Source organism: Mesoplodon mirus (genome assembly GCF_964341445.2).
Source record: "Mesoplodon mirus genome assembly, chromosome: 2".
NCBI lineage: Eukaryota > Metazoa > Chordata > Mammalia > Artiodactyla > Ziphiidae > Mesoplodon > Mesoplodon mirus.
The window spans coordinates 166,555,470-166,568,578 of NC_138977.1; the positions used below are offsets into that span (position 1 = coordinate 166,555,470).

At 42.0% G+C, this 13,109-nt stretch overlaps 1 protein-coding gene across 3 annotated transcripts in view; it reads left to right on the top strand.

Annotated features, from left to right (window-relative positions):
- CC2D2A (coiled-coil and C2 domain containing 2A) overlaps nucleotides 1–13,109 on the top strand; it is a 136,776-nt gene that overhangs the window by 103,135 nt on the left and 20,532 nt on the right. For all 3 annotated transcript variants that reach the window (XM_082629876.1, XM_082629877.1, XM_082629878.1), the window contains 6 exons: nucleotides 838–1,005; nucleotides 4,025–4,130; nucleotides 4,318–4,427; nucleotides 5,553–5,649; nucleotides 6,595–6,693; nucleotides 9,801–9,977. In XM_082629876.1, the coding sequence (XP_082486002.1) occupies nucleotides 838–1,005; nucleotides 4,025–4,130; nucleotides 4,318–4,427; nucleotides 5,553–5,649; nucleotides 6,595–6,693; nucleotides 9,801–9,977 (757 nt within the window). The remainder of the gene's footprint in view (nucleotides 1–837; nucleotides 1,006–4,024; nucleotides 4,131–4,317; nucleotides 4,428–5,552; nucleotides 5,650–6,594; nucleotides 6,694–9,800; nucleotides 9,978–13,109) is intronic.

Consider the following 13,109-nt stretch of genomic DNA (forward strand, 5'->3'; position numbering starts at 1 on the left):
ATGTGAGAGAAGGATCCCCCTGCTCCGCCTCCCCCTCCCTTCCTCCTGTCTCCATCCCCTCCTTTCTCCAACATAATCACTGGCATCATAATCATTGTCATCGTCCCAACAGTCACTATGTTAGGGCCTCTAATGCTAGACCAGTGCCAGGGTGCTCTGTATACACCTCCTCACAAAATCCTCTCAACAACCCCATTTTACAGATGATGAAACAGAGACTTCAAGAGGTGAAATAATTTGCCCAAGGTGAGCAGGAGTCACACCTTGTTTTGCCTAACTCCAGAGAGTGAGGTATCCCTGGAAGGGCCTGAGAAGGCTGCAAACATCAGCTGCCATGTGAATGCGGCAGGCTAAGGAGTGCTCCAGGAGCCCAGGAGAGGGAGCCCCTCTTCGGGCTGATGCGGCTGGGCCTCTGGGGAAGGGGAAATACTGGCCCTGAAAAGTGGTAAAACTGCAGCCGTGTGGGTGGATGAGGAGGAAGGTGGAAGGTGGCATTCAGTGTGCAGGATTGGTATGAGTGAAAACAGACAGTAGGAGAGCACAGGCCACATCTGAGGGGCTGGTGGATAAGCAAGGCAGAGAGCAAGCAGGAAGTGCAGGGAGGGACCAGGCATGAGTTTCATCCTCTGATTGGTAGCAGTTAAAATGAATGTTAATAATCTACAGAGTGGGCTCTCCCCCATCTTGGGAGAACTTCTTGACAATTTCCACCCTCCTTAAAAAGACAAGTTTTTCAGGGGCTTGTGAGGGACCTTGGGGCAGCGTTTGGGAAGTTGTCTCAAGACTTTCCAGATCTTTCTTTTCCCTGGCATCCTAATCTTGTTCTGTAATCATTAGCATTTTGGGCCTGAGCCTTTTCAAGCTGGCAGAACAAAAACGACCACTGAGGCCAAGGAGAAAAGGTCGGAAGAAGGTGACAGCCCAAAACCTGTCCGATGGAGACATAAAGCTGCTGGTGAACATTATCCGGGCTTATGACATTCCAGTGAGGAAGCCAACGACAAGGTGAGAGCCCTCCGAACAGCCCTGGGATAGAATGTGCAGGATCCAACCTCTTTAGAGCATGTTCACTCTCATTTTTAACATAGTTGTTACTCTGGGGGTGCCGAGGGCAGGGATGGCGGGGAGGAAGAGGGTTCTTGATGAAGTCAGGGCCCTATTGGTTGCAAGTAACAGAACCAAATCAGTCAGTTTAGGGTAAAGAGGGGATTTATTGGGAATATCTCATAGAACTCAAGAACAAGAGATACAGCCAAACTACATGGTAGACAGTAAAGATTAAAATGGGCTTCTTCAGAGGCCCCTTTGTTTCTCTTGCTTGCTTCCCTCTGTGGGTTTGCTTTATTATTCTCCATGTGATGGAAGTGGTCCATCCTGTCAGGGTACCACCCACCAGGTGTCAGCTTCCCAGGGGTGAATCTGAAGGTCCTAACTTGGGTCAGGTGTTGATCCATGTCTAGTCACCTACAGTCAGAGTGGCAGGTCACAAGGACCTGTCCTGAAGATGGGGGACAGTTCTCAGAGAAGTGGGTGAGAGCTGGGCAGATACCCAAAAGGTGTATATTCTAGATTCTGAAACATGTGTTTGAGCACAAAACTGTGACTTCTCTTTTATCTGCTCAGAGAAGTGAATTATGTCTACTGTATTTCACTACATCGGGGCAATGGGGAACCCCTCACCATAGGTAAGGTGAGCCAAAGTTTCTTATCCCCTTAGAGAACAGAGATGGAAGGACCAAGAATTACTTCTCTTTGCTGGTGCCCTTGTCAATGTCATGAGGGAAACTATAATTTAGTGTACCTTCACCGTGTTCTAGGCACTATGCTAGTCACTTTCATTTATATTATTTCACTTACTTCTCACTACTATTACTGTCTCCATTTTACAAAAGGGAAAATGGAAATGAAGGGAGTGTAGGTGGCTTGCCCAAGGTCATCCAGCTCTCTGATCACAGAAGCACACCCTGCTAGCCTCTGGCATCTTTTGTCCCTAGGGTCTTCCCTTTAAATTATCCACCCCCTATTATTTTGCCCTACTTTATTTTTCTGCTGACTAACTCTTCCACCCATTACAGAACATCTGATCATCACCAGCTATTCTCAGTGTTTTGCTATATGTAAATGTCCATTTAAGCTCTTGAATCTGTGCCATAACATTGCTTCCTTAAGCCACACAGCCCAACATTCATCTTGACTGCATTAAAGTTTAACTGTGGGGTGAAAAGCTGTTTTTTTAAAAAAAGATATGTAGGTGTTTCTCTTATTTTTGGTTTCCATGAAATTTTTTAAGAGTTAAACCATTTCATTCAGACAATTACAGGGAAGCATAGTTGATCCTATATGTTATACATTTCAGTGAAAACTCATCAAGTCAGTTCAAATATCAACTCTTGCACTAAACCCACGCAAATCTTAACCTTCTGCCCTTGCAACTAAACTAAACAGGATTTTTCAACTCCTTCTCTGCACTCTTATGGCCCATGCCCACCCCTCTAGTCTAACATATATCCCACTATATTGTGATTATTTGTTTATCTAGTTTGAGCCGAAGTTTATCTTATTTGCCTTTGCAGCCCCAGTGTCTAACACAGGGCCTAAAGTATAGTAGGTACTTAACAAGTGTTTGTATAATAATGTAATTGACAGTGTTCCACACAGGAAAAGGTTTTCTCTGGCAGCTGTTGTGTTAAATGTTCTACTTTCATCGCCTCATAGTTTGTCTGAAACCCTTTCTGTGAAAAGGTAAAACAGTCTGGTGGAAAAAGACGATTTGTACTTTGCTAAGCAGGTGAATGTGAAATACTTGGCAAACCATAAAATTCAAAACAAATAGGCAGGGGCTTCCCAGGTGGCACAGTGGTTAAGAATCTGCCTGCCAATGCAGGGGACACGGGTTCGAGCCCTAGTCCCAGAAGATTACACATGCCGCAGAGCAACTAAGCCCGTGCGCCACAACTACTGAGCCTGCGCTCTAGAGCCCATGAGCCACAACTACTGAAGCCCGCGCGCCCAGAGCCCATGCTCTGTAATTAGAGAAGCCTCTGCAATGAGAAGCCCGTGCACTGCAACAAAGAGTAGCCCCCGCGCCCTGCAACTAGAGAAAGCCCACACTCAGCAACAAAGACCCAATGCAGCTAAAAATAAATAAATAAAATAAATTTATTTTAAAAAAAAAAGAAAAACAAATATGCAAGTGGGTTGTTGGGATGAGGGGGAAGGTATCTGGGAGAGAATCTCTGGACATGATGTTCATTTCTCCCTTTAAGAATGGCAGCTCAGGGCCTCCCTGGTGGCGCAGTGGTTGAGAGTCCGCCTGCCGATGCAGGGGATACGGGTTCGTGCCCCGGTCTGGGAGGATCCCATATGCCGCGGAGCGGCTGGGCCCGTGAGCCATGGCCGCTGGGCCTGCGCATCCGGAGCCTGTGCTCCGCAACGGGGGAGGCCACAACAGTGAGAGGCCCGCATACCGCAAAAAAAAAAAAAAAAAGAATGGCAGCTCAAAAGGGAAAGAGGGCAAGACTCATAGATCCTAACTCAAGCTAGGAATCCCTGACCACCTTTCCCATTGATGCCTGGCAGGCCCAGAGAGAGATGTCTTACCTGGGATATATAGCTCATGTTTACTGGAGAGTGCATGTTCAAAGAAAATACAGTGGGAAAGGACCAGAATTGGATGGAGGCAGGGCAGGCTGGTTAGGAAGCTCAGGATTCTGCTACCTGACAGTGATTGAGGTTCTCAATTACAGGGGAAAAGGCACCCATGAGAGAGCAGAGAGAAGAGGTCCCTTTCCTCTATTCCAACCAGACATGCAGGCCTATGGATGAAAGTTGGGAAGGCTCTCGTAGTCACTAGGTGACTGAGGAGGACCAGAGCATGCAAAAAGACTTCTGAAGCATCAACAAGCTTAGAGAGTATGTCTGTCACCATAGCCACCAATACCATACATCTTTGGAGAAACCGTCTGCAAAGTATATAATTAGACTTTCCATGTCATTTATTTCTTTCATACATTTTCTCTCCTAGCAAATTCCAGCAGCCATCGAGATCTTCAAGGACTTTCAGCGAAAAGCATGCTGCTTCCCCAACCACACAAAGCCCAACCCACAGTGCTGACTACCCCCTCGGCCAGGTGAAATACCCCAGTGCTGGATCCCCACTTAGAATCTTGCCCCTTCTATTTTTAAGACTTGCCTAGAAAGTTCATAGTCTGTTTTCTGCCTTGTTTTCTTTGGAAACACACCATTTAGAAATGTATTTTACCTCTGTTAGGATCAAAATAATTCTACGGTTACAGACTCTTTGCTCTTGATTTTAAGGTTTTAGTACGTCCTTTTGTAGAAGTTTCATTTCAGCGAACAATTTGCCATACAACTACAGCTGAAGGTCCAAACCCCAGCTGGAATGAGGAACTCGAACTTCCACTTAGGTAAGCATACTTTCCTCATTCTACAAGTGACTCCAATCAAGAATAAAATGGGAAAATATCCAACTTCTGAAACTTGGGTTCATTGCTGGGACACCTCACTCCTCTCCAGGCTCTGGCTTCTTACAGCCCAAGCTTCCCAGTCCCTCAATCCCACAGCCCCAACACTGTTTTTCTTTTCTTCCCCATCTCCCCAATTCTAGAAGCTTTAAGTAATTTTGAAGCTCCCTAGTTCCCATAAATTAAGCTTTCTCCCTCGTCAGAAATACACAGGCATTTAAATTTTTTGATTAAATGATTTTACCTATTTAAAAGACTCATTATTTCAGATCTTGAATCAACCCAGAAATTATCTAGTCTAGTGCTCTACTTTTATAGAAAATAAACTAAAACCTAAAGATGAAAGGTGACTTGCTTAATGCCAAATAGTAAATTAGAGACTGAGCAAGGGTTAGAACCAGTTAAGTCAGAAGGGAGAAACAGATACCACTCTTAGACATAGTACAAGCAAAAAGAATGAGAAAAGTTAAAGGTGAATGCTCAGCACAATAGATGCAGTAGCCTGGTCTTGAGCCATGCCATGGAGAGGCCTGCTTGGGCCAGGCTTGGCTGGACTCAAAGCAGGTGATGTTATAGGAGATGAACCTCACCCCTACCTTGCTTTACTTACCTGTGGGGAAAGTGAGTGGGAAGCAGGGACCATCCAACCAGCCACGTAACAATAGGAGGTTTATGACCAGGGAATGGTCTGACAGAGAAGCACCTTCCAGAGCCCAGTTGCTTAGAAAGTCCACATACCAGCACCAATATCAGCTGGAGACCTTGTATGTAGCCAGCTGGCTCCTTGCAAAGCTCACCATGGTTGGGAGATGATGTGAGACTCACCAGGACAAGCCAGCAAAAGGGTTTGTCTCTCTGCACGGAGCCTGCAGTCTACTGCCTTGCCATTTGAGTATAGGTACCACCTTATAGGGTCTCTGTGCTAGAGAAATCCTTTAAATGAGACAACTGCCATTAGTCCTCCTATCTATGCTCATATTCAGGTATTTTTCCAGTTTGGACATTTGAGTACTCACTATTTCTCTTTTGCTCTTTTCATGCTCCCTGATCATGGGTGCCCATTTGCAGGGCCCCCAATGGGGATTACAGCACCACCAGTTTGCAGTCAGTGAAAGATGACGTGTTCATCAACATTTTTGATGAAGTTCTATATGATGCCTTAGAGGTAAGTTCACGTTTTTGAGAAAGATGTCTGTATTCATTTTCTATCCTCTACCCATTGTGTAAGTCCTGTCAGGGAGAAGAAAATTTCCCCTTACGCTTGTGTGTTCTTTTGGCTGGTCTAATAATTAAATTGACACAAGACAGATTAACAGGGGAAAAATAAACAACTTTTAATTTTGTATGTACAAAGGTCTCATAGATGTACGATCTAGGAAGTGACCAAACAGACAACTTTTATACCTTTTAGACAAAGAAACAATAAATTTGTGAAGAATTGACAAGACATAGATGTTTGGTTTTGGGTAAATTAGTAAAGAAATAACAAGGTTTGTTTGTACAGCCTCCTCAGCCCTGGATTCCCCGTCTCTGGTGATAAGGATGTCTCTCTACCCCCAGGTGCAGGGAGGGCACCTTTCACACAGGAGATTTATTTCCTGCTTTCTGCAGACAAAGGAGGGTCAGAGTGTTCTTGCACCAGCTGCTTTTCAAGTAACTTGAATTCAAATTAATCCATATGCCACTTTGGCATATTTGGGGGCAGCCTGCCCTGAGCCCCATCAATCCCAAAATTTGGAATGTTTGAAACCTGACATGTATAAATGGGGAAAGAAAGAAGGGAGGAAAAGAACCAGTTTTTTTTTTTTTATTTTCAACTTGACTGTCTGCTATGATCCAGGAATTGTACTAGGGGCTTTTTATACATTGTCTTAATTTTAAAATACTCCTACAAAGTAGATTGTTAAATTCTCAATTTATTGATGAGGAAACTGAGGTTCAGAGAAGTTAAATGACTTTCCTAGGGCCACAGAACTATTAAGTGTCTTAACCAGAATGTGACTTAGATCTGTTTAACCTAAACCTACCGCGCTTTCAGCTAAAATCCTGCTGCTTTCCCACTTCCTATCCGGAGTTGTTAAACAATTATCACTTCCCACCCCTCCTTTAGGATGACCGTGAAAGAGGAAGTGGAATCCACACCCGTATTGAGAGACATTGGTTGGGATGTGTGAAAATTCCATTTAGCACGATATATTTCCAGGCAAGGGTAAGCATCAAAAGTAAGAATTTCACAGGAATAGGGCTCTATCCATTTTTCCTGTTAAAGGTTTTTTTTGTGGAAGTATACCCTTAACACTGAGAGAACCTATGTGCAAGGCCACTATTGGAAAGATAAAAATCACTATATAAAGCCATTGATCTTCTGTCATATTTGCATGACTTATTAAAACATCTATCTTCCTTACAGTTAGTAGTTAATGTACAACTTTGCCAACCTGAGAATTTTTTAACTTTTAAATGAAAGTGAAGAAGGTAGGACAAAGTAGAAACTTGTCAAAAATGACAAAAGTGGAGTGGATAGATGCCTGAAAATAACTTGAAGAAAACAACCAGGCCAGTTGATGGCCCATTTTAATCAAGTGCTTTAATGTTTCCAGAGTCCTCACTATTTCAAAAATGAAAAATGTTTGGTAGCGACTTGCTCAACTAAAATACCATTCTTCAGAGTTTAACAATTTTGCTTAAGGGGATCCATTAGGTTAACAATTCTTGAATGGCATAGTAGCTCTAATCTGAGACAGTTAAAGATTCTGAAATGGCTTTAATATCCCAGTATTAAATCCATAGCAACAGGAGGCTTTGAGCCAAAGACTGTGTTAATCTCACACAGCTACAGAGGAAACAGTTTAAATCCACATGTGATGACCACATAGAGCAAATGCTGCCTGGGTCACAGACTCAAGCAAGGCCAAGAACAAAACTGAAGTGTGAGAGGCTTCGATCGGTTGGAATTTCAAGAATCATTTGGAATTGCAACCCTTCTAGACCAAAGGGACTGTCTACAGGTGATGCTGCAGCTATATGCATGCCAAAAATGTTACATTTCCCTCTTCGAAGAGATTTGAAATGAAAAAAATTTTAAAGAGCACATCATTTTGCAAATCAAACTGCCCATGTTATTTGACATCACATTTGGAAGGGTACTCAGAAGTAATTACTCCAAACCCCTTCTTGATAAATGAATCTCCTTTACTATATCCTAGTAATACCCATACTCTCTAGAAGTAGGGACCTTACTACGTCATAAGGTAGCTTGCTCTCTTTTCAATATCTCTGTCATAAATTTCTTCTTTAAACTGTGCCATAAGCTAAATTCCTCCCTGGGACTCCCATTCATAGGTCCTGCTTTGGAGCTACCCAAAACAAGGAGACTCCTAACTTGGTAATAATAATAGGAATAACTATGTTTATCAGGTGCCTATTATTGATATATACCATTTCTAGCTAGTTTATATGTCACCTTAATTAAACCTCACAACAGCTCAATAGACATTATTATCCCCATTTTATAGATGAAAAAACGGAAGCCTAGAAAGGTAAGTAACTACTCAAATCCCAAAGTTTACAGCAGATCTGGGATTCAACTTTTACCAACTTCCAACATTTTACATTGGCTTATCCTTTAAGAATGAGATTGGTGGGGCCTCCCTGGTGGCGCAGTGGTTGGGAGTCCGCCTGCCGATGCAGGGGATACGGGTTCGTGCCCCGGTCTGGGAGGATCCCATATGCCGCGGAGCGGCTGGGCCCGTGAGCCATGGCCGCTGGGCCTGCGCGTCCGGAGCCTGTGCTCCGCAACGGGAGAGGCCACAACAGTGAGAGGCCCGCGTACGGAAAAAAAAAAAAAAGAATGAGATTGGTAAAAGTAAAGAGACCTATTCAACTTCTGAGTTTATACATCTCAATATTGCTTTTGAGAATGATTTTATCACATTTGTCATTTTTAAAGTTTTGTCTGATTCTAAAGCTCATGCTCTTAAATGAACCGACAGGGCACATTTGACAATATCTGGAGACATTTTTTGGTTGTTGTAACTAGTAGGGGTGCAACTGGTATCTAGTGTATTGAGGCAGGAATGCTGCAAACACCCTACAATGCACAGGACAGCCCTCCATAACAAAGAGTTCTCCGGCCCCAAACATCAACAGTGCCCAGGGTGAGAGACTCTGTCTTAAATTCTTACACTTCAACTATTTGGAGACAGTGTCTATTCCCTCCTGGCTCATCTATCTATTCTACAGACCAGATGTGCCCACTTATTTCAGCTGTACTTTATACGGCGCTGTATTTATACTCTTCTTCTCCTTGTATCCTCTCATCTGCGTGGGTACAGGCTTTAGGGGAACTCCACCAATGTAAAGAGGAAAATAAATAAGAGCTTCCTTCATTCCTCTCTAGAGGGCATATTCACTGAAATAAAAATTGGATTCTCTGAAAATCTGTGAATTTCAAACCTGAGTAGTTTTGTAGTACTAGACAGTCTTCCATAAACGTAGTGTTGCTTTGACTACAAAGGAGTAAAAACTTCTGCCTTTTTGAACCTCTACATAATTTAGGTCATTTTATGTAAGAGGCTTGTAATTCGTTCAGCCTACATTTATTGAGCACCTCCTGTGTATAGAAAACACTGTCACATATTGAAGACAGATGATACAAAAAAGAGCACAACATAGATTCTATTTGCATAGAACAATTATCTAATAAATATGCACACAACAGTAAAGTCTGGCAGAATGTGTCAATGCAATAAATGAAAGAAGCAAGTTGTATGTAAGGCTGGTGGAGATAAAACAAATCACGAAGGAGACAGCATCTGACCTGAGCCTTGAAAAATGATTAAAATTCTAAAAGGTGGAGATGGGAAGCTGAGGCATCCCAGAAAAGGGGACTGGCTGCCAGCTAACACTTATTGAGCACTTATCACAGGACAGGCATTTTTCTTAGTGTTTTACATCTATTAATCCATTCAGCATACATAATTACCCTACAAAGTAGATACTATTATTATCTCCTTTTTACAAATGCACAAGCTGAGTCACTTTGAGTTTAATCCAGGATTTGAACACAGGCAACCTAGTGTTGGAATCAACTTGCACAACTAACACATGTTCCGCTGAACCAAGCAAAGAAGGCAGGGAAAGAGAGAACTCTTGCTGTGACAGCTTGAGGAGATAAGCCTGGAGAGAAGGGGTGGGCCCTGAATACAGTCTGAGCAGTTTTTACTGAATTCATCAGATGATGAGGAGTTGACACTTACCTTTGAACTTCTGTTGGAAAATCACCAGGATGTTTACAGAACTGTATTTTCTTCACAGATTGATGGGACATTTAAAATCAATATTCCCCCAGTTCTTCTGGGCTACAGTAAGGAGCGAAGTGTGATTATGGAGCGGGGTTTTGACGCCGTCCGAAGCCTGAGCGAAGGCTCCTACATCACCCTGTTCATTACCTTGGAGCCTCAGCTGGTTCCTGGGGAGTCGGTTCGAGAAAAGGTAACTGCGTGCTCTCTGGAATCGCATGTCTGACGCGGACGAAACCTGAGGAATGCTTGCTAGGCCATGCTTTTTAAAAATTGTACTGAATGGCACAAGCAGAGGTTTCCTTACTTCAGTATCCATTTATTACTCTTTCGGTTTGGACAGAATGAAGGTTAGAGAACAGCTGTGTGGGTTTGTACTTCATTTGAGTCAATAATTAGGTCAATCAGCAATTTAAACTTTTAGCAAAGCAAAACAAATATAAGCAGGCTCTACTTTTAGAAGAATTTTCTCATTGGGTAGAAAATGAAATATGAAAGTAGAAAAGCAGATTGCTTTATTATCTTGACACGTACTGGCAAGCGTGCTGAAATGAATTTCTAAATCTGACCTCAAGTCCCTGGTCATGTTGTATATTGAATCAATTCATAGGATCATAAAACCAGGTGACCTTCAGGGGTCACCACAGTTTATTTCAGTGCCTTTGGACAGAAACAAGTAAGTATATGCACAAGTACTCTAATTTTGCACAGCCCTAGAGAAAAAGAATTTCTAGAACTACTTGTTAGCAACTGTTTCCCAACCTTCAGAATTGGGAGATACTTTCTTAATGTAACATACTTGTGCAGCATTGATGCATACTGCCCTTATCAGACTTGGGAGAAAGATTGATCATGACCTCTTATTATAAACTAATACAATAATGACAACCACCACCACCAACAACATGTGCTGAGTTGTCACTCTGTCCTGAGCACTCTGTCAGACATTGACATGTGTCCTCTCTCTGAATACTCACAGTTGTCTTGTATGGTGGGTCTTCAACTATGAGATGAGAAAAAATGGGGCTGAACTGTCCAAGTTCACCCCAGGGAAGTAAATGGCAGTGCTAACAATTAAACATCTGTCTGACTTTAAATCATATATATTCAACGAATATTTACTGAGCATCTTCTGTGTGACAGGCATTTTTTAGGCACTGGGAATATAGCTGCCTAAAAAAGCAAATAAAAATTCCAAATTGTTAACTACTAAGCTATACTGCCCAAATTATTATGCTGACTCTTTATCCACTGTAATTAAGACTCAGACAGAGATGAAAAAAAAAATGAGCACATTCCTCTGTTTCTTTTTCACTATTACAGTTTGGGTCACAGAGAAAAATACTACCACTATTTCCTATTTGCAAGGCATTTACAGGAAAACATGAAGGATTGTTGGAAAAACAAATCCATGAAATCCAAATTAACCTTATATGCTAGCCTTTGTCACTAAAGCTGTGACAAATATGTTCTCCAAAAAACATGTTAGAATATATACATTTCAAAATATTTCTAAGAAGGGAAACATGTTCGGAATGCTTTTCTTCATGAACAAATTCAAGAGAAAGTCAAAAAGCATGTTTACACAGAAAAATGCTCCCAGAGAAAAGATGATTTTGCTAGTTCTATGTATTCTTAACAGAAGCAAAAGCGGTCAGTTAGTACTCCACCTGGAGGTGAGCTTCCAAACCACGAGAGAGCAGTCTGTGACTGGGGCTGAAAAGCTGAAAAGCTGAAAACCAGAGGTGCCTTTGCACTTGGCCTTCTTCCCAGGCACTGACCTCCTACTGCAGAAGTTTTAAGGGTCCTATGGCCTTCCTTCCTTAAAATGAGATATCTAGGCTGTCAGCTGTTGCTTTTGGTGGCTTTTCACTGCCCCGCTGTGGCTGTATGTGGCATTTCTCTCAGACCTCCAAAATGAGGGTGTAAGAAAAACTCCTCTGGAAGGCAGACTCTGCTGCTCCTTGACAAGGAAGACTTGTGCACTGACAGGATCCTGGCGTCCTAAACACAAAGTGGCAGAAAGGAGAGAGAAGCTCTTGCCCTAAATAGTAGGGACCACAACCTGGAATTGTTTTTTTCACTTAACAGCAACTGCCAGGATTAGCCCATTAGAGTCTTCCCTCCACCATCATCCCATGCTGAACCATTCCATATGATTTTTAAAAGATATTTACTCATGGAACTGTCTAAAAAATCAGTAGCAACTCCTGAAACTCTTAACATCCCCTACTTTACTCTGTCTCGATAAAAACAAAAGTTTTTTTAAAAATAGATTGTCTGTTAATGAAGTCTCCCTCTTATTCCTTCTTTTTTTCTTTCTTGCTTCTGATAGATGAGTGACATGCTTAAAAAGGTACCAAGCATTTTGTTTTACTATTCATCAGCGAATAGTTATTAGGCTTTAATTACCTGCTTCTGTCCTCTGCCACCTTATGGAAGCTGTTGGGTTCTAATGTATGTGTGATCCCTTGGCAATGAACTACAGATGTCTGCAGTTCATGAAGAATAACTACCTTTGTCTTTTGGCCCATTTAGTTTTGTCAGAAAGTTTCTTATTTAGCTCTGAATCAGGAAGTCACATGTCTGAATGTCACCTGCATACTGGGAGCTACCTCCACTGTTTCCACGTCCGTAAAATCCATGAGCTGCTTCTTACAGAAACAGTGTGGCTGGGACAATTATTTCTGGTCAGTGGAGCTGCCACAGTGTAGGTATTCAAAGGGAAAATAAATCCATTCAGTTTTCTATAACTATTTACATTAACCTAGAAGTTAAATAATTGAGCCAGTTAAGAATCTTCCAAATTTCATGTTGAATCAAATTGTGAATTTGTCAGTTCCGCCTTTGTTTCATAATAAATGACCCAAATCCTTTTAATATTTAGCTTTTGCTTGGCACTTCTTAGATTACCAACATGGCATACTACCCTTAAATTACTGTTTCAATCCATTAAATGGCATCCTTGTGGTCTAAACAAGTATTAATGACCATTAATAGATACCTATTAAATGCTTACATTATGCATGCTCAGTGCAGAGAAGAACACAAAATGATTGAAACATGGGCCCTGCTCCCAAGAAGCACTAACTACAGAGTCAAAATACACAGCAGAACAGCCAGGTCCGAGTGGCAAAAAAAGTTTTATACATACTTTTTTCAACTTGGAAGTAGTCAGTACTGATTCAAGATTTTTACTGTTCTTTCTGGACACTGCCTATAGCTGCCTCTCTTTAATGCTTCCATAGCATATGGTGTCTATCTCTATAGGATCTCTGGTCAAGTGTTTCAAGCACCTGATTGCTTATTAATGTTCTCCTCCAGA